General features: G+C 42.2%; 1 protein-coding gene across 1 annotated transcript in view; it reads right to left on the bottom strand.

The window, feature by feature from the left end:
• Positions 1-755: 755 nt before the first annotated feature.
• MLLT1 (MLLT1 super elongation complex subunit) overlaps positions 756-27,155 on the bottom strand; it is a 32,974-nt gene continuing 6,574 nt past the window's right edge. Inside the window, exons 4-12 of the mRNA XM_076359599.1 lie at positions 18,560-18,703; positions 16,925-17,050; positions 14,643-15,188; positions 10,849-10,936; positions 9,914-10,025; positions 8,518-8,617; positions 8,221-8,292; positions 5,690-5,761; positions 756-5,162 (exon numbers count right to left, since the gene is read on the bottom strand). Of these exons, the coding sequence (XP_076215714.1) occupies positions 5,034-5,162; positions 5,690-5,761; positions 8,221-8,292; positions 8,518-8,617; positions 9,914-10,025; positions 10,849-10,936; positions 14,643-15,188; positions 16,925-17,050; positions 18,560-18,703 (1,389 nt within the window). The 3' untranslated portion in view covers positions 756-5,033. The remainder of the gene's footprint in view (positions 5,163-5,689; positions 5,762-8,220; positions 8,293-8,517; positions 8,618-9,913; positions 10,026-10,848; positions 10,937-14,642; positions 15,189-16,924; positions 17,051-18,559; positions 18,704-27,155) is intronic.

Genomic DNA, 27,155 nt, shown 5'->3' with positions numbered 1-27,155 from the left:
TTTGCAAAGTAACGCTCGACGCTGCCTTGGGGGTCAGGCTCCACGGTGGGGGGGCGGTGAGCAGCAAAAAGGTTAAACTGCCTTATCGCAGGGAGAGCTGGAGCCGGAGCCGACTCCTTGATCGTTACCAGGGCTGAAGACGCTGCCCACAGCAGCAGAGGGAGGAGACCGACAGGTACAAAACACTGCAGCGCTGGGAAGGGGAATTAAGCTCCTGGCCTTAACCTTTGCTCTCAGCCTGCAGCTGAGCGCCTGCGCCAGAGCTCTGCCTCGCTCTTTGGGGTTCGTGACAAGTCCCGACACGATTGGGAGCAGCGGATAACCTTCAAAGCCCAGGGAAGCGGAGAGGGAGCACTTGCACCTGCCTCGGGCAGCCCTCTGTCCTGGCCTGCTCGCTCCACCTAGCGCTCGCCGCTCCTTCCTGCTGCTGGCAAATTGCAGGGAACCCCGACACGAAGCTGCAGCGGCAACAGGATTTAAGCAACCGACTTAGAACTCCAATGTGTATTAACGGACATCAGAGCCATCCCCCAGCCCGACCGCGCTTAAAACAAGTTTCTTCTTCCTTTGCTTTTCACCTCCTGTGCCCGGCGCGGCGCTGCCTGCAGGCAAGGGGCTGGCGGAGCTGAAGAGCGGCCGATGGCGTTACCGGCGTCTGCATTTCTAACGGAAAACATTTTCGGTAACAAGGCGCTTGGGGAAAGCCTCGTTGCTGTCCATGGAGAAGCAATACAACAAACAAAAAACGCTTGAAGTTTTACTTTTCCATCTTACTTTATTTCACTTTTTCTAGAAAATTCCTCCATAGTTCCACAAATTTAACAAAAAGTTTAAAATTCAGGACAAACAATCCTGTAACGTATTACAAACATGATTTTTTTTTTTTTTAATCTTGAAGTTAGTCTTGGGCCAGCTGAATTTCTTACAGCTGAGTGAAGAATTCATTTCCCAACACAACTTTTAAAATCCTCAAGTGACAAGGTATTTAATACCTCGGCTCTAGGCAGAAATACAATTAAAAATTATCTAGAAGTTGAAGTACTTACATTTTTCTTTAGGAGTGCAAACTCATCTTGTCAGTTTTTGATGGCTATTTCACGCCCCCAGGAAAGCAATACTGATGGATTTTCGCCGTTTTAGAAGCAATACTCGTACAAGGTGCACAATGGTTGTCTACAGCATCGGCACGAGCGTGCCAACTAGCGAGTGCCAGGCACCCGGGCTAGTAGAGAGAAGTTTCATCCGAGCACCCTGCCCGCACGCTCCAGTGCACCCGCCAACGTGACAGCTGAAATTTGCAGAACCAGAGTGACTCGCGTCTCCGCTTGCGGAGAACGTGACGGGGCAAGCTCCGTAAGGGAAGTTTAAGCCTCTCTCACCATCAAATACGTTCAAGATCTGACAAAAACCGCTTCTGGATTGTTGCACCAATTGCTTTGCTAGTTCTGATGCTACCGCCGCACACAGCAATAGAAGAACTGGTGGCAAAAATCATTGCACTTCCATGTATTCAGCCTGACCACGGCACAGCCAGTCTCATTACCTACGTGTCCAAATTCCTCAGCTGGTGTTTTGGGACCCAGCCAGCCTTACTATCCTTTTTTTTTTTTTTTTTTAATAGTAAATGTCAGTAATCAAAGCCTCAAGGCTTAATACATACGCAGACCAAGACAACAGGAAAATGCTCCTGACCCCTCTTTTGCCCTTTAATACAAAGGCCAAGGACAAAGGAAAAGCTGCGTCCTGATCTTACCTCCAACACGATTCAATTCAAAGCAACTCTGAAAGCCTTCAGACTGATCAGCACTTGTTCACGCCTTCAGTAACAAGATGAAGGACACTGAAAAGTAACAGAATTCTGTCCATTCTCCTTGGAAAAAACCATTATGGCTAGAAGTCAATTTTGGATATTTTTTTTTTTCCTTTTTTTAAACAACGCAAGCTACTACACATCCTCGAAGACCTGAAGCAATGCTGACAGCAGCACTGCCACCTCCTTCCTATAGCACAATAATCCATCCATGCTCTCAAGAGTGACACAAGAACAAACACTTTATCCACAAATACCTGTACACGGCATGTTCAGAACAGCATTCAGCCAGCCTATAGAGAATCTACACAGGGAACTCGTTCATATGTAACTAGAAGGGGACACAAGACGAGGCCCAAATTTGACCGTTCTTTGTTTGCAGAGTCATTCCTCCTGTGGTCCCCGACGCTACCACATACCCCAAAAAACAACAACTCTGTAGAACAACTAAGTACTTGCAAGAAACCTTTTAGTAACAAATCAGCATGTGCACACAATGGAAAAGAACTATTGCTGGGGGAACAATCCTATTTCAGGTTTTCAAGGAGATTATAAACAGTCTAAAAAAATCCATGTGTAAAATACTTCTTATAAAAACCAAACAAAATTCCTATCAATGCTCATTAGACTTCACGAATAAAGTCGGTTCCAGGACAGGACGATGCCGCAGCCCCAGGCACTTCCAGCCAAGTTCAGGAACACCCTCCCACACGTGTTCTTGGACTGCCTGGGAGCAGCGTGACCATTCAGATCTTAACGTGAGAAGGGGGCAGAAGGGAGGTGGCACCTCCGATCCCTCGTGGGGTAACGCTGGAGGCTACTGATAGTCCCAGGAGAAATGCTGCCAGGATGGGCGACACGGATGCAGTGGCTGTGGGAGTAAGTTACCCGGGTGGAGAGAGGAGGCAAAGACCTCGGGAGATCTCGGGCTCAGGCTGGCTACCACCGCTGCTCCTATTGCTTCGGGGACAGGACAATGTCACCAACCCCACCCTTCACTGGGGGCAGCGGGCAGGAGGCACCGCGTGCCAGGGGCCGCTCCGCACACCCAGGGAGCCACGTTCGGGACCGTAGCGACCGCACAAGGCTTGCCTCCTCCACGCCACAGACCCAACAGAGACCATGAGTAGTCCGCACGTACCCACCACGCCTAACACAGCACACGACCGAGTCTGTGACACTCGTGGACTGCGTCTGCCGTCCTCCACCGCAGTGCATCCCACTGCCAACCAAGACAGAACTGCAGCTCCTCCTCTTCCCGCTAGTCCTCCACCTTCTCAAGTGTACATTTGCGCACAGGGTTTCTATCCAGGCTTGGCATTGTCCATCAAGAAAGAAAACAGCTGAGATAACTGTCGTGACAGGGTTTGCACCTGGCATGAGCTTGATTTTTTTTTTATATATATATATACACACACACACACAAAAGACACATGAAAGATGGTACAAAGACAAAATTAATGGGAATCGGGTCAACATGACCCAACTCAAAAAAGCTTATCATCATATTGCCACTTAAGTTGATTAGTTGCAACATTTCCATGATAAAGAAAGGGGTAATCCAAAACAAGGGACTGCAATTTCATAATGGAGAAGGGACAGCAAACCCTGGAGTGATGCAACCCCCCAGCTCCCAGACGGGGCTTTCACAGATATGGGAGGTCCACTCACGAGCAGGGGGCTCCTCCGGACCGCTGCTCTCCTCCTCGCTGCCTGCAGCCCACTTAACATTTGGCAAAAGCTTACACACTGATTGGAAAACGGAGCAATTCTTCAAAAAAAATACTGAATTTAGGGAACAGGAGTGTAAGGCAGTTTTGATGAAAGCTATAGGACTTTCCTCACACCCACCTAGACAACGCTTGGAAGTCAATACTAGTTTAACTAGAAATATATGAAAGATTCTGGATTAGTGTTTACTGTTTCCTGCCATTTCTTGAACAGGCAGCGGGGTGGGAGAGGAAGAAACAAACCTGACTTCACTTGGTTTTTACATCAGTGTTTTCCAGGTGTGCCCCAAGATAAAATTCTCCCTTGTTTTGGTTTTCCCCAAAGTACAGCCACTACTATAGGGGCCACTGTAGGAGATTCCTCTTTGAGAACATAGAACAAAACCAATCACGTATTTTGGCAAAGTTATTAAACACTGACAAATGAGAAGACGACAGGTGAGCCCCTTCCAGAGCACAAAATGCTTTGAAGATTGCTGTTCAGCTTTCATACACTAAAAATTGTCCACAAGAGGCATTTTAACAAACAAGTCAAATCTTATTAAGCGCCCTTCCCCTGCCATAGCCATTAAAAAACATAACAGAAAAACACACCCTTAAGATCATAAGACCCAACTAGGCCCTTCTTATACATACAGTACATACATATATATAATATATATATAAAATATACAGCTTACAGTTTTGTAGTCCTATTACAGTTAAAGCAGACTGAAAGGAGTGAGACTTTGTTTAGGAGCTCAGATCAACAAACAAGACATCTCAAAACCCCAGCGGGAGACAGCAGATTCTAGAGGCCTCTTCAAAGAGCACGAACTGTCTCTGCAGGAAGCTGAAGGTCCTGCGCGTGGAACGATGCCCTGTAGGAATCGGGAGCCAAATTACAGCAGTGCTCTGTACCGAACCGCGGCAGAACTAACTTGCAAGTGATCAAAACTGGAATCTGTCCACTGTCCTCTGCAGCAGACCAGCAGGACCCCTGGGAAGCCTCCTCTGTCATCAGTCTCTCGGCTAGCTTTGTAAAAGCCAATCTCGCTTACACAGCATGAACGCTTCTTCACAGAGCTGGAGGAAACGGGACTCGCTAGAGCTCTCCGCAGGCAGGCTGGTCCCTAGATTTGGTGAAGAAAACATCGTCCACACTTCTTCAGATCTCAGAGACGCCTGAAAGCGTGCTCTTAAAACACAGTTTCTTGAAGTAAAACCAAAAAGGTCGCACTGTGCAGCTAAGTGCAGCATGTCTTTTGCTCTACTCAGGACCTGTGCCCAAGCGTACTTATGAAGCTAGGGAGGACAGACTCAGCAATACGGGCGCTTGTTTGAAGCCTACAAGAAAGTGCAGCTGGCTGTGCATTCATAGAGCATGGCTGTTCTCTAAGGCAGTGCTTCGGGTGAATCAAGAGAGTAAGAAGGCCTAGTTCCATGGGTTCGTTTCCTGGTACCAATAAACGGGATTTCTGGTTTCAAAAGCAGCCTGCTTCTAAGGCCAAGCGTCATGTTGCTACTGCTTCCAAGTAGCTCTGCAGCTTACGGACGGTTGTCTCATCCAAGGAGAAGAGGTCAAAGTCAAAGGTTGTGTTGGTAACATTAAAATGCCCGGTTTCCTCAATGAGGTTTACAATCTGTACAGAAAGGAGACAAGCAAGGATGTATACAGAGACCCCATAAAGATTAAGTACAGCAGAAAGGCCAGCAGATACAGAACAACCCATCCAGTCCTTTTCTCATCCCTTCAGAATAGCCTCAGAGATGAGGATGTCTCGCAACATTCCCATTTTTTGGGAATCCTCTCCCAAAAAAGCAAACCAGCTCCTCCTGCATGCCTGACTAGCTCAGTCCGGAAAGTGACGTGGGCAAATTTCTTTCCTCTTAAATTAGACCGAGCGCGCCCAGGTTTGGGACCGCTACCAGGATGGCAGAGGAAAGATGCACAAACCACACTTCTGTATCTTTTCCAACAAAAACATTGCATGCACATTGATTTTTTTTTTTTTTCCCCTACATATCTTTGCTTTCAAAGTGAACCAGACCCTCTCATGAAGGAGAGGCAAGTGAAAGGTCAAGCATCACAGGGGTCCGGCTGAGAACCTTGGACACACAGATTACCAGAGTACAACAGCTTGCCAGAAAGCTGACAAGTGATCTCTACCTGCTGTAGCACATTGCGCTCTCGTAGTGCCATTAGTCGCCTGTGAAGCTCCACTAATTCATCAGTGTAGGCCTGTAAAGGAGGCATGAACAGAAATAGTGACATACGTGGCATGTTTGTATGACTGCCAAAGTGACCTTCCTAGTGAGGATCAGATAAACTTGAAGCCCTGTCAGACATGTTCCTATTCCCAATTTTTCCCGAAATTTTTTACTGCCTCCTCCATCCTTATCAAGTACTGGGAGACTAAAGACTTCACACAAATAGGGATGGTCTGAAGACCATCAGCAAGACTATTTAATGACACCATTAAACAAACACCTGTAACCAGCTTTAAGTGGTCAGAACCTTTGAGCTTAGAGGACCTCAACAAGGTGAAGTTCATCTTGGTGAACTTCAGTGCGAGTTCTTCATCAGCGGGTTGTACTAATAAACTGCTCATTACCTGAAAATGCCTGCATCGATGCTCAGTGACCAACACCCCAGCAATCTGCTGAACAATGATTTGTGTTGACTGACATGGCTGAACATGAGCCGGCAGTGTGCCCAGGCGGCCAAGAAGGCCAATGGCATCCTGGCCTGTATCAGCAATAGTGTGGCCAGCAGGAGTAGGGCAGTGATCGTGCCCCTGTCCTCGGCACTGGTGAGGCCGCACCTCGAATACTGTGTTCAGTTTTGGGCCCCTCACTACAAGAAGGACATCGAGGTGCTGGAGCATGTCCAGAGAAGGGCAACGAGGCTGGTGAGGGGTCTGGAGAACAAGTCTTATGAGGAGCGGCTGAGGGAACTGGGGTTGTTTAGCCTGGAGAAAAGGAGGCTGAGGGGAGACCTCATCGCTCTCTACAACTCCCTGAAAGGAGGTTGTAGCGAGGGGGGTGTCGGTCTCTTCTCCCACGTAACAAGCGATAGGATGAGAGGAAACGGCCTCAAGTTGCGCCAGGGGAGGTTTAGATTGGACGTGAGGAAAAATTTCTTTACTGAAAGAGTGGTAAAACATTGGAACAGGCTGCCCAGGGAAGTGGTGGAGTCCCCATCCCTGGAGGTATTTAAAAGACGTGTAGATGAGGCGCTGAGGGACATGGTTTAGTGGGCATGGTGGTGTTGGGTCGACGGTTGGACTCGATGATCTTAGAGATCTTTTCCAACCTCAATGATTCTATGATTCTATGTGTTTAGGAAAGGAAAAAATTCTTTAGGCGCACTGTATTCCCAGGTACTTTTACATACACCACAATGGGAAATGCAGGATTGTTTACAAGCTCAACATTTTAATTGTTCTTATATAAGGATAGGGTTTTTTGTTTGGGTTTTTTTTTGGGGGGGGGGGGGTTGTTTGGTTTTTTTTTAATTTAGGCAGCCAACAAGGCAAGTTTCTGTTGGCACACTATTGCTCATGGGGGATAGATTCTTAATCCGTAAAGCTGCCCCAGAGTTGTTCATGTCCGTATCAGCAAAACGAAACTCATTTAAGTAATTGTACCGAGGAAAAAAAAAAAACAAACCAAAACCAAAAAAGGTGAAATATACCCCTCCCCAGCATATTCACGCAGAGAAAAGCATTTTTCCCACAACACCTAAACAATACTGAATGCTACACTTGCTGGGAGAGCTACTAGTGTGTTTTATAAAACCTCTGACAGTTGGAAAAGCTGATGGCATTTCAGGCACTCTCTTCAATGGGTCTCAAGGGTGTCCCCTTCTATCTATATTAAGTAGTCTAATAAAAGATACTACTACCTACAAACCTTGCCTCAGATAAGCCATCTCAGCTATGGTTAACAGTATCTAGTGGTCGAAGATTTTGTAGCTAGCAGGAGACTCAGATGCAAGTATCTCTAGGTCACGCTTAGACCTAACATTAAGTGATTAACCTTTTCCTGTTGAAAAAGTGTTAAAACACACAATTGAGAGCTACAGACTGATTCTTTGATTACTGCAAGGACCTCAGTGATGAGACTAAGGAAAAGTATTAAGCTCCCATTTGATTGATTGTTTTTTTTTTTTTAAATGGAAAAAATCACAGTGGGAGAAGTTTCTGGACAACTTGGGGTTTGGCTATTTGCTTGTGAGTTAGCCATGCTTTAGGAGCATGTATGCTGCTCAACTTTCCTCGGAGGCAAAAAAGAAGGGAATTTCATTGAACAAAGGTTTCAACTAAACCAGCAAAGCAGAGCATCAAACAATCTTTAATTTGTAAGATCAAAGACAGATGAAAACTGCCTTTTAATGAAGAGGCACTTGCTACTACAGCAGTAGCCAGACCACTGGTTTGGACAAAGGGCAAACAAATAAAACAATTTTAACATTTTGCATATGGAAACGACCTGGGGGTCCATCTATTTAACATACACAATTTCTGCAGTGTCACTCTCCAAAGTCTGTCCTTTCAACATCTGTTTTTCATTACACTCAAGCTTTTAACCTGCCAAGGCAGAACAATCTGAACAGGCTAGGCTGATACAAATTGTTTTCTACACAGAAATACTAGTGAGCATTCAACAGTTCTATGATATGTAAATCCTCAAACATACCTTGTCATATGTTCCCTTCTTCAGGATCTTCTCTGGCTTGTTACAAGACTCTGGGCTTTTTCTTCCAGATGCCTGAGGGTAAAAGAAATCAACATTAGGGACCCAAATTAGTTCAGACAACATGGTGGTTTGATGGTTTGGATACACAGCACTGAACAGAGAGAAATTACCTGTCTGATGAAGACAGTGAAATAGGGAAAATCTGGTGCAAGTGAAGACTAACACCATGGACTGAACGCAATGCAGGAACCAAGAGTGGTGGAAAGTAGCATTGTATGGGCATGTAGGATGCAATACCTTATTATTTGCTGGGGGCAGTTTCTGACCAGGAGGTGGCTCTCGACTTGGCAGGCAGGAATCTGCACTGTTATCACTGTCACTGTCACTAAGGCTCAGTCTGAAAAACAAGCAGCAGAGAATTAGCATCACCAGGTAACAGGAAACTTAATTAGCTGTCAACTGAACCACACAGAGTTAAGTGAAATTCTCTTCTTTATTATAGACTACTAAATTGTCTGGGAGAAATGGTCAGTCTGTAATTTCCAAGAATCCCTTTTTTCCCAGCTGATGTCGCCTTTGCCATCTTCCATTCCCTGGGCAGGCAGAGTGGGGAGTTTTAGTTTACACATTACAGCCAGCGACTCTTTCATACAAGAGTCCCCTTAGAACAACTGTGTAAGTACCGCCTGATTTTCACAAACGGCAACTGTTCATTTTGGGCATTCATTCCAAGATCACTGAGTACCTGCATGAGAGGCTTACCAACACCTCCGCTGAAAACACAGGCAAAAAAAAAAAAGCATTTAGTGTTTCTATTGTGACCTTTGAGATTTTCTATTTATTCTCATTCTTCTTGTTGCCCTACAGATGTATTATAGCAGGTATCCTACTTTTGATGAGTTTGAAAAACTGTTTATTACTTATCCCCTAAAGGTCTATAAAATATCCTTCAAAGTCTCTCTGTTCCTGTTTAGTTGATAATGACAGAGTGCAACAACGGATTTTTTTGTTTGTTTGTTTTGGTGAACACAAGCATCATTTGAAATTTGCAGCTGCTATCTGGGCCAAGCATTTGGTTTCAAATATTCAGCCTGAAACTCCAGGTTTTGGCTACAACAGCGTTTCCTGAGGGGAGAAGGATGAAATTCAACTATTTCCATTGACTAAAGCAGGAAACAGCTGTTAACCAAGTCCCATAGGAGTCAAGTAACCAACTGTCAGCACGCACTATTGGCAAACACCGAGACTTCTCAGTTTTGTATCAGTCATATGCAGTAAGAAGAGCACACATGCTGACAGCCTCCGCAACTCTTCTCTAATCTCTGCAGATCAAAGGTGTCACACACCATTCAGCTCAGCAGAGATCTGAAGACGACAATTAGGTGACTATTTTAAGGGGCTCAGTCACTAACACCTGCAAGCTCAACACACACCACTTCCCAGTGGCTTCCTCTCTTTGAGCTCCAGTGATCTCTCCTCATCCAATTCTGTTCTCACCCTGTTTTCATTGACTCTGTGTCCCCACCCCGTGCTAAGTACTCCACACATCTGCCCTCTCCCTCCTTCTCTCACACTTTCCTCTCACGCATAGCCCCATCACTTTGATTCCTCCCTCCAAATGGAGGGCACACAAAAATACCAAACATGGAGGGCAAAAAGACAACAAGCATCTTTCTTCCTGATTTGTTACCACCTGGAATCCCGGCTGACTGGGTTTGCTTTGACTGCTGCCTCTTCTCCGGAGGAGCTGTCATCATCATCTGACTCTTCTGACTGCAGATCTTCCACCATGGAGCGCAGCGGGCCTGGGATCAGAGGGGAGACAGCAATTCAACACTAGGACACGTGCAGAAGAACTCCATCCAAGCTATCTGATCTAAACCGGATTAGTCATTATTAAGATACATCAAGATTTCTCAATAAGATGTCACCGGCATTTTCATTTTGCACAAAGATATCGCTAAAAGATACCGTATTCCACTCTCAAAACTAAAGCAGAGTTGACAAACTTTACAACTGCCGTAAAGCCACCCTAGCCTCCCCCCAAATCCTCCCACTCTCTTCTGAAATGAAAACAAAAGAACACATTTTTCACGCGTTTGGGGACTATTTTAAATGTCACTCAAGAGACAGTATTTGTAGCAACACAGCATTTGCTAAGGTTAGAAGATTTACTGTTGCCACAGTACATCTCTTTGGGTTATCAGTGGAGGAATCTGAAAAAGAAGCTATGTTACGCACTGGCAAAGTGATGAATATCGCATTTATAATTTTTAATAAAACATACATGAGATTGGAGGAGAAATATTCTGGTGACACTATAGATCAAGCAGCAGCAAACACATTTATAAACCGAGGCAGAAACCAAAGTCAACAGGGAAAGAACCAAATCCAGAGAGATACCCTACTCATAATAAATTAACTGCCAAAACAAGAAAAATACTTGTTCATGATTACACTAGGACATTATTGCCTTTTCTTGCTGAAGCGTCACAGCTTCAACACATGGTTGCATGCAAGAAACCGTATGAGCCTTACATATGGTGCTGGGAAAACAGATCTAATTCTCATGAGCCTTTTAAGGTTATGCAAGGAAGATTTTAACAAATTTTATTTCTTGCAACACACCTTGACTGTGGTTCTGAGATGGCTCGAAATCAGAGTCAGAGCTGGAGTCGGAGCTGGAGCTGGAGTTGGAAGGGCTGGACTGGACAGACTTAACCCCCCATAAAAGGGAAAAAAAGAAAAAGAATCTTAACCTTTCTAATCCGGAAAACCAGCGCAGAGCACAAAGCACAGTGAGACAGAAGCATTTGAGCACTCTACAACATCATACATCACTGAATGCAGTTCTTGGAATTACAGAAAATAAACAAAATGCAAGGTGAATAAAGCCAACATTTATGAAAACTTTGGCACGCTGTAGCTCAGCACTCCTGGGCAGTAGCATCAACAGCTCCTACCAAAATCCTTCAGGCCACTAGTTTCAAATAGCCTCAAGTGATGAAATACAGCATTTGAAAAATGTCAAAGTGAAAAAACCCTCACTTTGAAATGTGAAAAGATGACTAGCATACAACCTAGAACAATTATCAAAGCCCTCTTAAAAAGTGTCTTTATTGTAACCCACCAACCTTCCCTCTGAATACCTCGTACTGATCATTAAACATGGAAAGGATGCCTATCCTAACTAGCTCACTTGACGCCAAAATTAGTTCTAAGTTATTACTGTACCCTCAAAACAGTTGCTTCTACACCATCTGAACGATCGGCTGTACTGTTTCCAGTTTATTGTGAAAACATAAACAGAAACCAGCTAAACTCTAGTGAAACCAACTCCACTGACTGCCAGTATTCAGCAGAAATGCCAGGAGCATACTATGCAGTAAGAGTGAGTAAAAAGATATAATGAACTACTGCTAATAACAGCATCCAGAAACAAAGTTTTAGTGTTACATGTTTTTAACATAAACCCAGAGATTGTACAGCAATCACATGCTTTAGCCTAAAGGACCACGAGGTGGCAGTGAAGGCTAAATCAACTCTTTCATCCCCAATAGCAGCAGCGACTATTACAATAATCTTAAAGGGTTTTTTTGTTACTCAGTAGGATCTAGTTTAAAGATTCTCAATGTACTGTAACATTATCTTGCCTTTTAAAAAGTAATTCCCTGGAAATTTAGCACTTCAATTTCATTGCATCATTCCTGGAAATCCACCTATTACTTCCACTACCAAATCCTGATGCTAGAAAAATCACACATTCCCATTGATCAATAACCTTTATTACAGAAAGTGTTAATACTATAAAAACATTCTGAACAGGTAGAAAGAGGCACATCAGCAGCTTTGGGCATTAATAAGTGAAAGCGGCAGCAGGACTTTCATCCCAATATCACCCTTCCCTGTAATTTATCACCCAAGTATTGTTAAGAGTTTCATTTATTCAACTGTAAGAAGGCAGGGGAAAAATGTCAAAAAGGGGTACTACAACCCTTGTGAATTATGCAGTAGCAAAGGAGAATAATCTAACAAGTCCAATACCTGATATACTGGCACATTGCAGCAGCCCTATTTGTTTAGAAAAATTACAACATGAAAGTAAAGAGCAATATTTTCAAGATAACGGAGCACAGCTCTTGTGCCTTACCCACAGATTCAATCCTATTGTCCTTCATTCCCGATAATCTAGCAGGTGTTCCCTTAAAATGACTTAATAGGACCTAAGAAGCAGAAGTTGGAAATTGTACAGACCCCTGTCTCTCCTTTTGCCATTAACCCTATCAGCTATTTCAACCGTTTAGGAAGCACCCAGCTGGACATGCTCTGCATGCTCAGGCTGCAGTTACTGTCACCATGATATGACAAAAGCACATGCCGACAGTGGAAAAAAGCAATCCTGCCCTCACATCTCAGCCTCTCCCTTTTGTCAGGACTAGTGTTTAGGCTGCCAAGCATGAGGCCAGTACAGGGAACTGGACTTGATGGGGGAAGGAAAAAAAAAAAAGAGAAAGAAAAAAAAAAGACAGACAACTAACTTTCAGCAGGAGCTGAAATGGAAGGAGAAACTCTTTCAGCCCATTGCAAAGTCACACGAGCTCTCATGCCAGCAGAACAAATGAGAGCAAGACTGTTCCTTTCAACAGCAGCCTGCAAAGATGTCAACTCAAAGCAATCGTAGAGTTGCAGCCTCAGAGCATGTTGCACAATACGTTGGCTGCAGCAGCAAAGCTGATTTAAGAGTTTCCGGGCCCCGGTCCACCTCCAGCTGCTCATTCGCTTTAGTGATGTGGCTTACCACACAGATCCACAAACAGCTGTACCAGTACAAACGATGGAATAGCAAACTGCAGCGTTGGGAGCAAAAAGAACCCCCCAGGGTGGAAAAGAAACTCAGTCTTCTCTGCTGATGCCAATGCATTATGCAGTTATACCCTTAAGCTTCAAGTTCCACAGAAACCTAAGCTGATCTGACTGGCAGCTGCCACGGTTCCCCCTCCATCACACTCAGTATTCCTACCCTCCTTCTGGGCTAGCGCTCAAATACCTCTCTCAACCATCCAACAGACACGAGAGCTGGTGCAAGAGAGGACACAGAAGCATACAAAGCTTGGTGGGGGCAAGACAGGACTGCAGCAGACGCTGTGGAACCACAACCACAGTTTGTGGTTTCACGGAACAGTCTAAACAGCACTATCAGCTTACAGCTGCATGGTGAGTCCCAGGGGGATGGATGACACCTAAGAAATAATGAAGTACAAGACACTCAGGACTTCACAGATCAGCAGAGTACAGAAGCTTGCAGTGAGGGCCACGTATCTTGTATCGAAATGAGAAGCCTCCTACACACTGATGCAGCACTTCAGGTATAAGGCTAGAAGTGGAGAGGAGCTGCTTCTTCTTAATGCACAAGCTAGACATTTAATCAATCTGGAAAAAATCTTTGCCGAGTAACTTGAATTAACACTTCTCCAATAAACTCTTCTACTGGGAATCTTTTGCAAAAAAATCCTTTCTGAAATAAACACATCAATACTTACTGTATCATGGTGCTGATTAAATCATAATACGAATTGTCCCTAGAAGATTTATTCTAGTAAAACAAATCTTTCTAAAAATGGTCAGTAGGAAGCAGTTCAAAAACTCATGTGATGTTATCCTGTGAATCCTATTAGAAGATATATGGCTTCTTTATAGCAAATACAAAATATACAAGCGAAAAGTAGCCAGAGTTTGGATTTAAGTTGTGTCCTTCCCCTCCTACTTTTTTTTTTGGCCTTCTTTTGGAAAACAATTTTTAGAAGACAGGATGAGGAATGTTCTTAGTTGTAAAAAGGAAAAAAACATTTAGACAGCTTTTAAAAATAGTAGTACACTAACATAGTTTGTTTTATATTTTACAACACAACTTATTTAGGTTTAGTGGCATGTGGTTGTATTTTGAGCTTTAGCCAATAGCACATTTCTTACATGCCATGTCAGGAATAGGGGGGTTTATTTACATTTTAATACTGTTTTTTCAGAAACAAAACTGAAATTATTTCCTCCTTTTCTGAATTAAGATCACGTTCAAAAACATTATGTTATCATAAGCAGGTAGAAAGTATATCTACGCCTACTATACTCTAGCTCTATAAATGACACTGCAAGGGATGAACGAGAGACCATAACCTTAAACTCCGACTTTTAAGTAACTCTGCCTGCAGATAAATCTAAATAGAACAGGAGGTAAACCAGGTAGCAGTAATGATTAATACTGATAGGATTTTCAAAGAAGAGGTTTTTTTGAGATACAACCCAGCCTAAGCATTTGCCAATGTGGTTCTCTATCTTACCTGAGGGAATATTTTTCAAGATCTTTTTCATGCAGGGATTTAAGCAGCATGCTTAAAAATCCTGGTAAAGGACAAATCCCTACTCACCTCTGACTTGAAAGAAGTTTCATCTTCTGAATTTGACTCCTCCATTTCCACAGGCTTTTTGATCTCCTTGGCCTCACTTTCAGATTTTACCTTTTCCACTTTGGCATTCATCTTCTCCTTGGTTTGTTTCTTCTCTGGGTATGAGGAAGACGAGGTTCTGGGAGATGTCCCTAGGATATTCTTTACCCCTTTGGAGCTACTCTTTTTTTGTTTTTTGGCACTAGGCTTTGGTGACTCCACATTGGAGGGCCTCTTGCTGGAAGACTTTAACTCCGGCTGTGGCCCACCCTTTGGAGAAGTGTTCTCCAGTTTGGTCTCCTTCACGGCCAGTTTTGGTTCCTTGAAAGCAGCTTTTGGAGGTGCCTTCTCCTCCTTAGGCAGTTTGTTCTCAGTTGGTTTTCTGGAGGAGTCCTTCAAAGGCTTGTTTTGTTCTCTTTCAAGGTCTTTGGAGGAGTTTTTACTCTCAGAGTCTTTTCTTGGCCTTTCTCTGTGCTCCTTGGTTACTTTGTGTGGCTTAGATGCCTTGCTACTTTCCTTGTTTGCATCCTAAAATTCAGTAACAGAAACATGCAAGCTAGGTATGAAATTGAAGCTCTGCACAGAATATAAAACACATTCTTATAAATCACATTAAAGCATTTTTTTCATGTAGACATCCACCCACAGGTGTCTAATGTACTTATTAGTACCTCTGAGGTAGACATCTAGATTTCCCTAAAGCTAATGGACAGAAATTGACAGTAGACACTTAGACATCTACATTAGGACAGGATGAAACATGTTTCACAAATGCCTGTTCCTTTCCATGCTCTATAAAAGGAGGTCTACAAACATCTATAGATGTATAATTCAGATTTAATCTGCAGGGTTAACATCTGAAGCCAGATAAGAGGAAACTCACTCAAGCTGTGTTACACAAAGTTATACTTCAGATCACATTTTAGGGAAAAAAACCCCAGCAACTAAAGAGATTTTTTAAGGTTAAATCACATCCATGGCAAATGCAAGTTATGATCGCAGCCTAGCCCCCAACTCACCACTCCAACTTGACAAAAATACTGAACGTCCCCACAACCATGAGAGCCAAAGTCTCTGACATCAGCAGGCATTTTATCACCTTTAATAAGAGCTTTAAGACACGAATCATTAGGACCCCGCCTATCCTACGAGTCAGGTATGCATGAAGACAAAGGAGTACTTCCCTTTGCAAATTATATGTGAACTCAAAACGCTTATAGAAGTGGGTTTTGTGGGGAGACACTGGAGTATGAACTGGCCACGCTGAAATGCAAACACACATGCACCTCTGAGGACAACCTGGAGGAAGAGAAGCAGGAGACTACTGTCTCTTTAGCTACTGGCAATTTTCACCAGAGCTGGGGTCAGAGCCCTTTATTTCTCTTCTGTCTTCTCTGTTTTCTAATGCTTAACTCCTGACCAGAATTAAATCAGCCACTAACCGATAAATCATCTTTATTCTGTTTCATAACATCAACATCAGAAGACATGACGGAAGTGCGAGAAGCATTTAGAGCCCTGAACAAAATGGGTATCAGAATTGAATTACACCATGAAATGAATTGCTGTTAATATTTGTGACTGTTCAGGCTGATAAAGTGTATGTAATCTGCTTCAAAACACATTGCCTGTGGATTGTTTCTCCTATGTAAAATTACACAAAAATAGCTTCATCACACAAGTGAAAAAAAGAAAACTTAAGCTGCTTCTGAAGCCTCAAGAACTAGATACTGCTGGATGCAAACATCAAATCTTGAAATCACTAGTTTGACCAAGTGCAGCATATTTTATGTTCTTGACACCACCACCCTAAGTAGTCCTAATGACAGAGGAAGTGCTGACTCTCTGCTCAGCCTTGCTGCTAAGAGATGCAAGGACTCAGAGTACAGCTTTACATGACAGACAGTGAAAGATCCGCATAATTCATCCTCAGCATCAAGGATGCAAGTCAGAACAATCAGAGAGGACTTCATTCAACTTTGTCTGCTATAGCAGATCAGGAGGAAGATATGGTTCACCAAAAAAATGCCAGTCTTGGACATTTAATTTTCTTTTCAGAATTTCCCTGGAGAGAAGTCTAGCAAATCATAAAAAGGCCTCCTAAATTATTATAAGTTCCAGACCATTAGCTAGTGAACTACAGAGTACAAGGAAGACATTTGCAGAATTAGAAGTAGCCAGAAACAGCTGCTGAACAAGCTCTTAGCAGCAAGTCCTGAAAGACTTCTTCACTTCAGGATGACACAAAAGCATGCTTCACTCACCTTTGACCCATGGGATGGTTTGGTCTTCTTGGGATCAGAGAAGGCAGAGAGTGGTATTGTGGGTAACATAGGATAATCGGGACTTGGCCTTGAAACAGTTTCTGCTCCTTCTGGCATTACCATCACCTAGTAATAAAGAGGAGAAAAATTATGTATGAGTAACATCCCATGGACTATTAACACATGATTATGTTAAGTCACTTGCTCAATTTACACACTATTATTAATCTTTTGGATGTTTTTCCCCCTGCTTAAAGGCCATAAAAAGATATTGTCTAGGTAATGCTCAGTTTCAAGGCAACTCCTCAAATACAGAACATTAAAACCACAAAAAAAAAAAGGCAACATGCAGTATCAAGTATCTTTCCCAAAGGGAACTCCAATATTCTGAGCACAAGCAGGCAATAAAGCTCTGGACAAGAACTGTGTGTTCTGCTGCAAATGCTCTTACCCCACAAAAGCGTAGCAAGGTAAATCTGGAAGGAATGAGCAAGACTTCATCAATTTAGGAGAAGCTGAATTCACTCATTCGGTGGGGGGGGAAGAAAAAAAAAGCAGGCCTTGGGTCTCTCCCTTGACAAGATCTTAACACCAAGCACTGAGCTCCATGAAACACTTTCCTTCTTACCCGCCCTATATTCTGTCAGAATAATCCTGTCAAAAATTTCAACTAGATGAATGGCATCAAAAGTGATTCACAGATGAAACACCTCAATACATAAGGAATACAATAATGTACTACGAAAATCCTAGAAAACAAACAATGTTCTAGCCACCCTATGGCTGAAATGAGCACTCTCCTCTTTGGGCCCAATACAGAAAAGCACTGGCACACTGAGGAACATCTGGACAGATCAGCTTGGAATACTTGCCACTCTTGAGATTTATTATTGACAAACTTCCCCACAGCTTTTTTTACTTTTTTAATTTTTCAGGCTAGAAACATGTTTTTTCAGAAGAAAATTTTGCCAGCAATTAAGACCATCTTGAATGAAGTCCTTGAACAGAACATAATTACACATTACTATATATGGGGGTGTCTCAGATATATGAACCCATATCTTATTGTGCCTTCAAGAGTATATCTATTTTTTTCCTCTCACAGCCATTTTCATTCTATATTCTAACACTTTTCCTTAACTTTTTATTATCTAAGCCACAAGCAGCTGACCTCAGGTTTAGAGGACATTTATTGACCAGCAAGTGCTAAGCATTAAGCTTTCCTGTGGCAAAGATGAGTAAGGAATAGACTGGAAGCATCTCCCTTTTCTTGAGCTTTTCTATACTGATACAGCTCACGACATGAGGAAGGTCACAGATAACTGTAACTGCCTGATGGACAGCGTGCAACATCCACAGAAGATCTCCATTTCCAGAGGGGTTTTAGTGCTTTGATATTAATGGTCACATTAAAATTGAAAATGAAGTGCCACCAATCACGCAAGCAATGGTTTAGTTCTGCTTCAAGTGCTGCAGTCGTATAACCAGGAGTAAAAATTGGCTGGGTCATCCTTTAGATGAACGTAGAAAATTGTAGCCTGCTGGGCTGCAGCTAAAAAGAAACCCCAGAGCAAAACGAGATCACTACACATTTTAGCAGAACCTCTTCAAATCTCCAATCCCTTTGGCACTTACCCCTCCAGCCCTAATGAGTTTGCGTCTGAATTCCTTGGTGGGGTTGTTGAAAGTCAGTTTCTCACAACGAAGGTGGTTCACAGGTGGGTTTCCCTCCAAATTTAAGAACAGGTCGTATGTGAAACAAACCTTTTTTGGCTCCTCCTAAAAACAAGAAAGACTTTGGGCAAACGGAAGAGGTTTGGCAAGCACTCTAAGTCAGAGGATTCAAACAGTCACTCCTGAAAATCCCAAATAAACCGCTAAGTGTTGCATTTACAGAGTTTTTCATCATGAGATCAGAAAGCTAGAAATTAAAATATTTGTGCCTACTAAGGTGCCTGAAGTTAACATACCATTCATCAGAAACTCAGGCATGGCTTTTCACTGCAAAAGCAACGTACAGACAAGGATACTGACTGACAGTTGTCTGTTTAAAGCCTTTCAAGTCTTCCTAGGAAAGCAGATTCACAAGCTTTATCCACTACTCTGTTTCCGCTGAAATTCAGATCCTATCTGCTTTGGGAAGCAACGGAACTATAAATATCAATATTAAGAAAAGCATAATCCTTTATTTAGAGAAGGAACAACTTCTGAACTCACAAGATCTCTGCGGGTACTGAGAAAAGACTAAACGCAATGGTAAAAGGATGACTTGTTCTGTAAAATCCTTTTCAATATGCATATTTGCAGAGGCTGAATGGGAAGATATATCCTAGGCTTTTGAACTTTCCAAGGGCACTTTCACTGAAGAAATCCAGGGTTTGTATGCATGTTGGGGATCATCTGCGCCTCACTGGTTTTGTTCCACCTGCTGCAGAAGCACAGCAAACGCTCTGCATTTGCAGTACAGAATGGAAGAAACCTCTTCCTTTTTTTCCTCCCGAAATTGCAAATATTGCATACTACTTGTGCATTACAAATATCGATATGACATTTCCTGGTATTATCTCGTATTCTGCATTTCAAGATGAAAACTCAAAATGTGGCAAAAGGGACTCTCCTGCAGACCACACAGAGCCTTACAGTACATTCAGTATTTACATGAATGCATCCCACATGCCTCATTCAATGCGCAACATCAAGCGGCTGCACAGCAGTCTTTTCCACAATTCATATCCAGCAGCTTGATTTCCTGGTGTAGTTGCATTGTTGTATGGGAACAGACGCCGCAGGCTTCTAGCCCAAGCCATTAGATTTGCTGAAAATAGGTTGAAGCGTCAAACAGCTTCAGACCACACTGATTCCTGCTGTTTGCTTGGTGGATACCAACGTCGCTAAATAAGCCATTTCTTGTACAAACCATACCTCTAATAATAAAAAGTGTGGTAACCACACCCGGTTTACATCAAAATCAGTACCCTAAGCCCACCTGGGAGTCAAGGTCTTGGATCCTAACTCCCCAAACAGGGGAAGGCAGACATCTAAGCAGACACATACAACAGAATTGTCTCCCATTAACAAGCAAGAACATGCTACCAACACGAGGGTCTTCAGACCCTCTTTTGGAGAAGTCCTCAAGAATCCACGCGCACTTGAAAGGGTTCAATGTCTACTAAAACACATGAATGGGAGGAAAAAGAAAAATACTTGCAAAATACACTGCCTTGTCATTTTCCTCTTTTCTAGGACCGTTCTCATTAACTGAATCATTAGTGAACTCTGCATGTGCGTGCTTACACTGGAGTTCAAACAGCAGCTGTAGAAGGTCCCTCAAAGTCTAATAAACTTAAATGAAGGATGAATAGAAATCCAAATGTGGCCTAAGAAAGGTTTCTAAAATGCTTTTCCTAGTTTACAACATAGAATAAATTGATCTTGGATATATTAGTCAAAGCAGGCTTTAGTCAAAAGCCGTGTATGCCATCACATTATCAGAGCTCCGCTTTGTCATTTGCCTGTTTCTTTTCAGAGCAGGAGAGGGGCAGCAGATTAATTTCCCTTTTATCTTAGGTATCCCATTTTTTATATAGACTCAAAAGCATCAGGGAACGTCCCAAATATTTATTGTACCTCTGTCGACGAGCTTCCACTTTTTGTAAAATTAAGACAGTTTTTCAATGTGATTTTTCTCCAACTCAGAGATCACGACTGCCCTGGGAACCGAGCCCTAGCCAAGTACCACGATCATTAAAATATCCTTTGTATCGTCTCAGGCCATCAGAAGCCCCCCACCCAAGTGAATAGTTAAGATTACAGCACTCCTGAAAGAACGAGTATAAAAGTCTCAAAGCAAAAAGCTGCAAATAAACATTCTTTCCTTTACTGCCTTCACTGACAGCTAATGATTATAGCTCAAGACACTCCAAAGCCTAACCCATCCGGTCCTCCCTAAAAGGTTCTTCTCTCCAAACAACCATTGGGGGCATGGGGGGAGGTGGGAAGGGGGAGGGGGGGAACAAACCAAGGAAAATCTCTCTCAATTGACCTGGACCTACACATCCTCTAACTTTAAATGGAAAGCCACACTGAATCCACAGTGCCACACTTCAAAGCCTTTCTAAACAACACATTGGGATCTACATGTCCTGCTGCTTGGAGTTGCAATAGAGTGTAGGTAGTTTTTCACCCTACAAACTTAGGTCCAGGCAGTCTGTTTTCATACTGCAACACCACCTCACGTACTCCTGCTTGAGTAGCAGCTATACACACAAGCCAAACTTTACCCTTAGATGATTCCACCTTCTGATATTCAACCCTTGATGTCAACAAGTAAAACTGAAAAGGGGAGAGATTTACTTTCTGTGGATATTTTGTTGCTCTCTCAGACCATAAGCTTTTCTAAAGGGCCTTACTTCCAAGAAAGGCTTTAGAAAAGATGGATCACATCCATTTCTAACTGGTAGATATTGTGGTTATTCAGATTAAAATTAGGTGGTCAATTTGGACATGAAATGGTTAACCTGATATGGCACCTCTGAGCAAGCCACCTTAGAACCTCAGTTTATATGTGCCCCTTAAATCTCACGATGCCAGAAGAGTAAACTAGAAGTGTGTACCACAAAGCTAGGGCCAAGCTTTATTTGCAGCCGCTCTGAATTTCCCTCCATCCAGTGAATCCCCCTACTCCACCCCCCAGTCTCCAAAGCTGAGTACGTTACACTTTATTTTTACTGTTTTCCAGCTTCCTGTCTGCCACTGCACTGTTATGAACACTGAAGTTGCTTTATTTTTCTTCTGAGTTCTCAAGCAATGGGTTAAAGTTCTTTTGGCACTTTTTGTAAGAGGAGGAATTTTTCAAAGTCTTTTGTTAAAATTTCCTTGTCCTGTTTTTAAGGCAGGGTGTGCCCTTTGCCACTTAAACACAAATCAAAAGAATTTCACTGGTAGCGTGTGCATAAAGCTCATAAATCACTTTTAGAAGGCCATAAAACAAAATTATCTACAAAAATCTAGCACACCAAGGAAGCAGACTCATGGTTATTCAATAACTATAACATTGAACACTACTTCCCTTTTGCCACAGATCCAGCCTGACAGAGTCATTTATCCGTAACCGGTTCATAACGTCTGTATAAATGAAACCCCCTTTCCAGGCTTGTACAACCCGTTTGACTAGTCTTCCACCCCGCTTAGAGACAGGACATTTAAAAGCGAATAGCCCAATATTCATTTTTTGAGGCAAGTAGCCTTATGTCACACTCTAAGAAGTCCACGAAACACCCTTATCTGTTTTGAGATTTTACAGGGTTAAGTAAAATAACAGAGAACAGCATTTTGGAACTCTCTGCCATCTGAAGCCTATTACTTTGTCTGAAAATTAGGAAAATACACTCACTGCTCAAAGACAAGCATTTAATAATCTACTAGCTCTCACAAATACTAGATATGATGCTGGCATGGCTAGTAAAGCTGCCACTTTTGACAACGCTTCCTTGCCAGGCACTGCAATCTACTCAGCATATGGAGATGCCTATCAATGTGCCACACTGAATGGCTACTGAAACACACACAGCCCGGGTGTTTTGGCCAGGAAAACAGTCTGCTCAGATAGAAGAATGGGTAAACTGACAATACCTATTAATTTATGACAGAAAAAGGTAAAAAAAAAAGATTCACCACTCATCAGCAGCACACAAGAAAGTGCTGCAGGTTTGGTAAGTAAGACAATACAGAGCAGACCTAAAAAACGTGAGCAACAAATGCTTCTGCCTAAAGGCTAGACAAAATGACAAGTTTTACTCCTCCTTCCACAACTTTCAGCAACACTGAATAAATACTACCAGGTTAAATCTACTCCTCCTTTCCTCAAACCTGTGCAGACCCAGCCCCAATAACACCACAATTTGTTAAGTAAAATCAAATGCCTCATGCAAACACAGGCTCTTCAGCAACCTTCCTTAGGAGTATTTCACAAGCCAAGACCTTCCTGATGGCACAGTCCTGACACGTAGTGCTAACTGATCTCCAGTTCCACCTACCCTGCCACACGTGCAACCCACCTACAATGTCTCCACCGAGTTCCTACTCTGAAACACAAATAATTTCTCCCTTCTCCAATATTTTTCTATGTATTTTATATATCACACCTATAAATATTGCAGAGGGGGTAAAATATGCATTTTTTTTATTTTGAACCTAACTGGAAAAATCAAATGGATTTCTCTGCTTTCTTTGCTTATCTCCCTTTTCACTAATAGAAAAAGCCCAAGTTACATGCATGCATTATATAAATACTGGAAGCCTTTTATCTCTAGCACTGAAACTGGGAGGTAGTATCTTTAAAGAAACTTTAATACATCATCTTATCCACGTTGCATTAAAGAGACTTTAATACAACATCTTATCCACGTTGCATTAATATCATCTGCCTTATATCAGGATAGCATGAAAGTATACTAGACCTTTAGCTTTTGGTGTGTGTGGGATTGATCTAATTTGATTAGGATGCAAAAAAGGTAACGGGATGAATACCAAAGTCATACCTGCATTACAGCCTCCAGATTACAACATATGCCACTATAAGACATGTAGTTGGAGACAACAATGAGGCCATGGAAAAAGCCTCAAGACTGTTGAAATTGAGTGGGGGAGAGGGAAGGGGAAGAGCAGTAGAAAAACAGCAACGCATTTATTGTACCCAGTTTGTATTGATTCAAGCACCAGAAGCCACTAACAGCAGCCCTCATTATAGGAAGGAACACAAAGGGTTTAAAAATAAAAATAGCATACTAACATTTTCAGTCCAACAATCCCAAATGATCCACTATCATTAGTCAACTGTGCTTTCAAAAGCTTTATCATTCAACCTGCTGAGACCCTGCCATTTGTTTTTCAGGTTCAGTTACAGAGGCAAAGGCTCCAGCAGGCCACCAATATCAAATGAGACTGCAAGTCCTGTGGCCTGTATAGACCACTGCAACTCTCTAGAAAGCTCAGATATACAAACTGTCCAGGTTCACAGCAATATTTGAAATATATATTCTGTAATTCAAATGACAAGACTGAGAAAGCACCTACTTATTGAGGAACTGAATTACAGCACAGGAAGGACAAACACATGCCAACACGGCATAACTATGTTTGTAGAGGATAAGAACAGGCTCTTGCACCTTTTTTAATACTCTGCTGGCACTTCCCTGTCTGACAGAAAGGCACCAAACGCTTCAGTGGGGCCAAAAGCACTGACTCTCCTACTCCAGACAACGACGATAATAAAAAGAGAGTACTCCAACACAAAGAGTTAATGGGCAGTTTTATGCAAAGTTGCCTTAAAAAAAAATCCCTGATGAATTTCATTAAAACCATTCTTAGTAAAACTGTTCCTTAGCAGTGAACAGGCCCATGTTTCTTAGCCAAAGCAAAGAGTACACTCGCTCTGAGAACCACTATTTATCATCCTAGTAACAAATTAGAACAGGGAAAGGAAACGGCTAAGAAAGGAGGCTTAAACTGTGGAAAAAAATTTCAGCCAACCATGGCAAAGATCAACCTCCACAGATTAGTTCACTCCCTCTTTAAATCCTTTCTCTTCTCACCTTTACAAAGCTAAACATGCATCGATAAACAAATCCCAAAGCCTTTGCAGCTCTTGCTTTAACTGAGAGGACACACATCAACAAAAACACGCTAGAAGGTAGGGAGCATATGGCCAGAAAGACCCACCCGACTCCTCCTGCCCAGCAACCTACGAACCAGCATTTTCTACCCAATCCCAGAATCAATCCATAACATCTACTTGAAAAGAGTTATTCAAGGATGAGTCCCAAATGCTGTAATCAATTCAGGCAAATTCAGAACAATATACGCTCTACACACAACAGCTGATCCCCACCAGTGTCAACAGGTTTACAGAAATCAGAGTGAACATATGGTCTCAAAGTAGTAAAGACTTATTTATTTGGTGCTTTCATGTCACATTATTTAATGCAGGAGAAAATAGGCTGTGTTCTAAGCATTTGACACTCCTCTTTCCCAATCTTTTTAATTTCTACTATATCCCAGTCTTTGCTTAGCTTTTGCCTTTGCATTTCTATCTTTGCAGAAGTATTTACCTCTTACCTTTCCTTCAACTCCACTTACTGAAAATAATCATAGCTCTTAGTATTTCAAGATGACATTATCACCGGGCAATAGTGGTCAGAGAAGCCAAATTCTTCACATCATCAGGCAGCTTCTAAGCTTCCAGCAATCGTAAGCACCATGATTAACTTCCAAATGTGCAGAGAATAACATTTGCTGACATAAGGATGGAAAAATTACTTTTAAGCAGTAAAAACAAATTTTAAACAACTTCAGTGTAGCTCACGTATTTCCAGTTCATGGTTGAACCTGGGAACACGTCTCTGTTCAAATGACGTGCTGAAAGATGGAAGCTGTCATGTTTTCCCTCAACCATCACTTGCCCCAATTTAATAATGGGAGGGGCTGTCAAACTCCTTTAATTAGTCAATTTGTCAATCAGCTTAAAAGTGGAAAAGAACTTCTCCATAATGCACGCATCTAAAAAACAGGGCAAAGGTAAGTATTTTGAAGATTTGTAGTTTTGAAAACAAGTCTGCAGCTAAACCTGATTTCCTATTTATTTTTCATCTTTCTGAAAACCAAAATGCCAAAACCAAACCGCCTTCTCCTAAATTAACTGCTACTTCCATTGTTTCCACTAAGAGACCACCTATTTCCCTTATTTATAAAAGCCATCCTACCCCTAATGCTAGAAAGAACAACTACGCAGTCACGTGTTTATAGAAACAATGAGAAGTGATGACCTCGGTGGGTGTGAAACCAAGTTATATTCAGAAAAGCTGCCAGTTCCATGTGAGGAGCATATGAATATAAGGGACAGAGAGAAAGAAAGCATATGAATGCAGACGACAGTCATTACAAACAAGTGCACCTACAAAAAAAATAGAGGAGAGGCAGAAATGAGAAGGAGAGAAAGATCTGAGGACTTGTGAAAGACAAAGCCATCAGAGACCTGCAGGGAAAAGGCAAGAGTGAGAAAAGACTGCATGAAGAAAGGAAGGAAAAAATAAAAAGAGTAGAAACAAAACATAGTTCATCCATCACAGTCATTCAAGATTCCCCTTACACAAAATCAGCGTGGAGAAGTTGACATTTTTTGGTCAGGAATGTAAAGGTAGATTTAAGACAACATACAGTGCAGATGAAGAGTTTCCCGATTTCCATCCAAAACCTCAGAAAAGCCACCAGAAGTCAAACTACTTTTAAACTTGAGCTTTTTTTTCTGCACTCAAGTCATAGTTTTCAGTGTTTGCCAAAAAAGCTGCTTCTATCAACAACTTTCGTCCCCTACCCTCTAACTGCCATTTCTCTTCACATCCTTTTGGCTTACCCTGCCCACTGAAAAGAAAGTTGTGGGCAAAACGTTCCCAGGTTTAGAAGACAAGTCTTCTTGTGGTTCAGTCTCATTATTTGGCTTATTGCTCAGACTCATAAACTGGGGTAAGAGCAATGCGGTAGGCCAAAAAACCAAACTAAAATGTTAATTATTCACAAATGACACCGCCAGCAAAGTATACTGTGCTAGACTGGGGCGAGAAGGAAACTATAGATGGATACGTTTGTGGGAGGTACAATGGGAAAGGACGCTGGGAAGCCAAATAGAATTAGGTTGTTAGATGTGGTCTGCTGTCAACAAAACCCGGGGTAATGGCTTGTGCTTGGAGGGTCGAGGTGGGTAGGGGTGAGAGCATACGTTATAGCCATGTGGCTTAATAGTCAAATTTTAGTTTATTTAGGTTCCCTCTTAGGGATAATAAGCAGAACTTTTTTTTTAAGTAGTAATCAAAACCAGAAAGATTCAGTATTCATGTTTAACAAAACAATCTAACTGAAACTGAGTTAATATGAATGCAAGTGCCCAAATCCCTATTTTCATAACCTTCTTCAAGTCATGTAGCATGTGACCTCTGTGGTAAGACTTAAAGCAAGCAATAAATCCCAAATTTTAACTTTCATATACTTGTTGGCAATGCATCTTAAGATTTAAAATATTTAGTGTTTTCTTTTTGGAAGAGTACTGAATCAGAACAACAATATTTTTAACACAGCTGTAAATTTCTGTCCTATATATGCAAATCTTTGTCTTGGGCCTACACAAATTTTATATCTGTACAGTTCATTTAATAAGGCTGCAAACAAAAAATGGATTTTT

Source organism: Aptenodytes patagonicus, chromosome 25 (genome assembly GCF_965638725.1).
Source record: "Aptenodytes patagonicus chromosome 25, bAptPat1.pri.cur, whole genome shotgun sequence".
NCBI classification, from domain to species: domain Eukaryota; kingdom Metazoa; phylum Chordata; class Aves; order Sphenisciformes; family Spheniscidae; genus Aptenodytes; species Aptenodytes patagonicus.
This window is presented reverse-complemented; position numbering and strand designations above follow the sequence as displayed.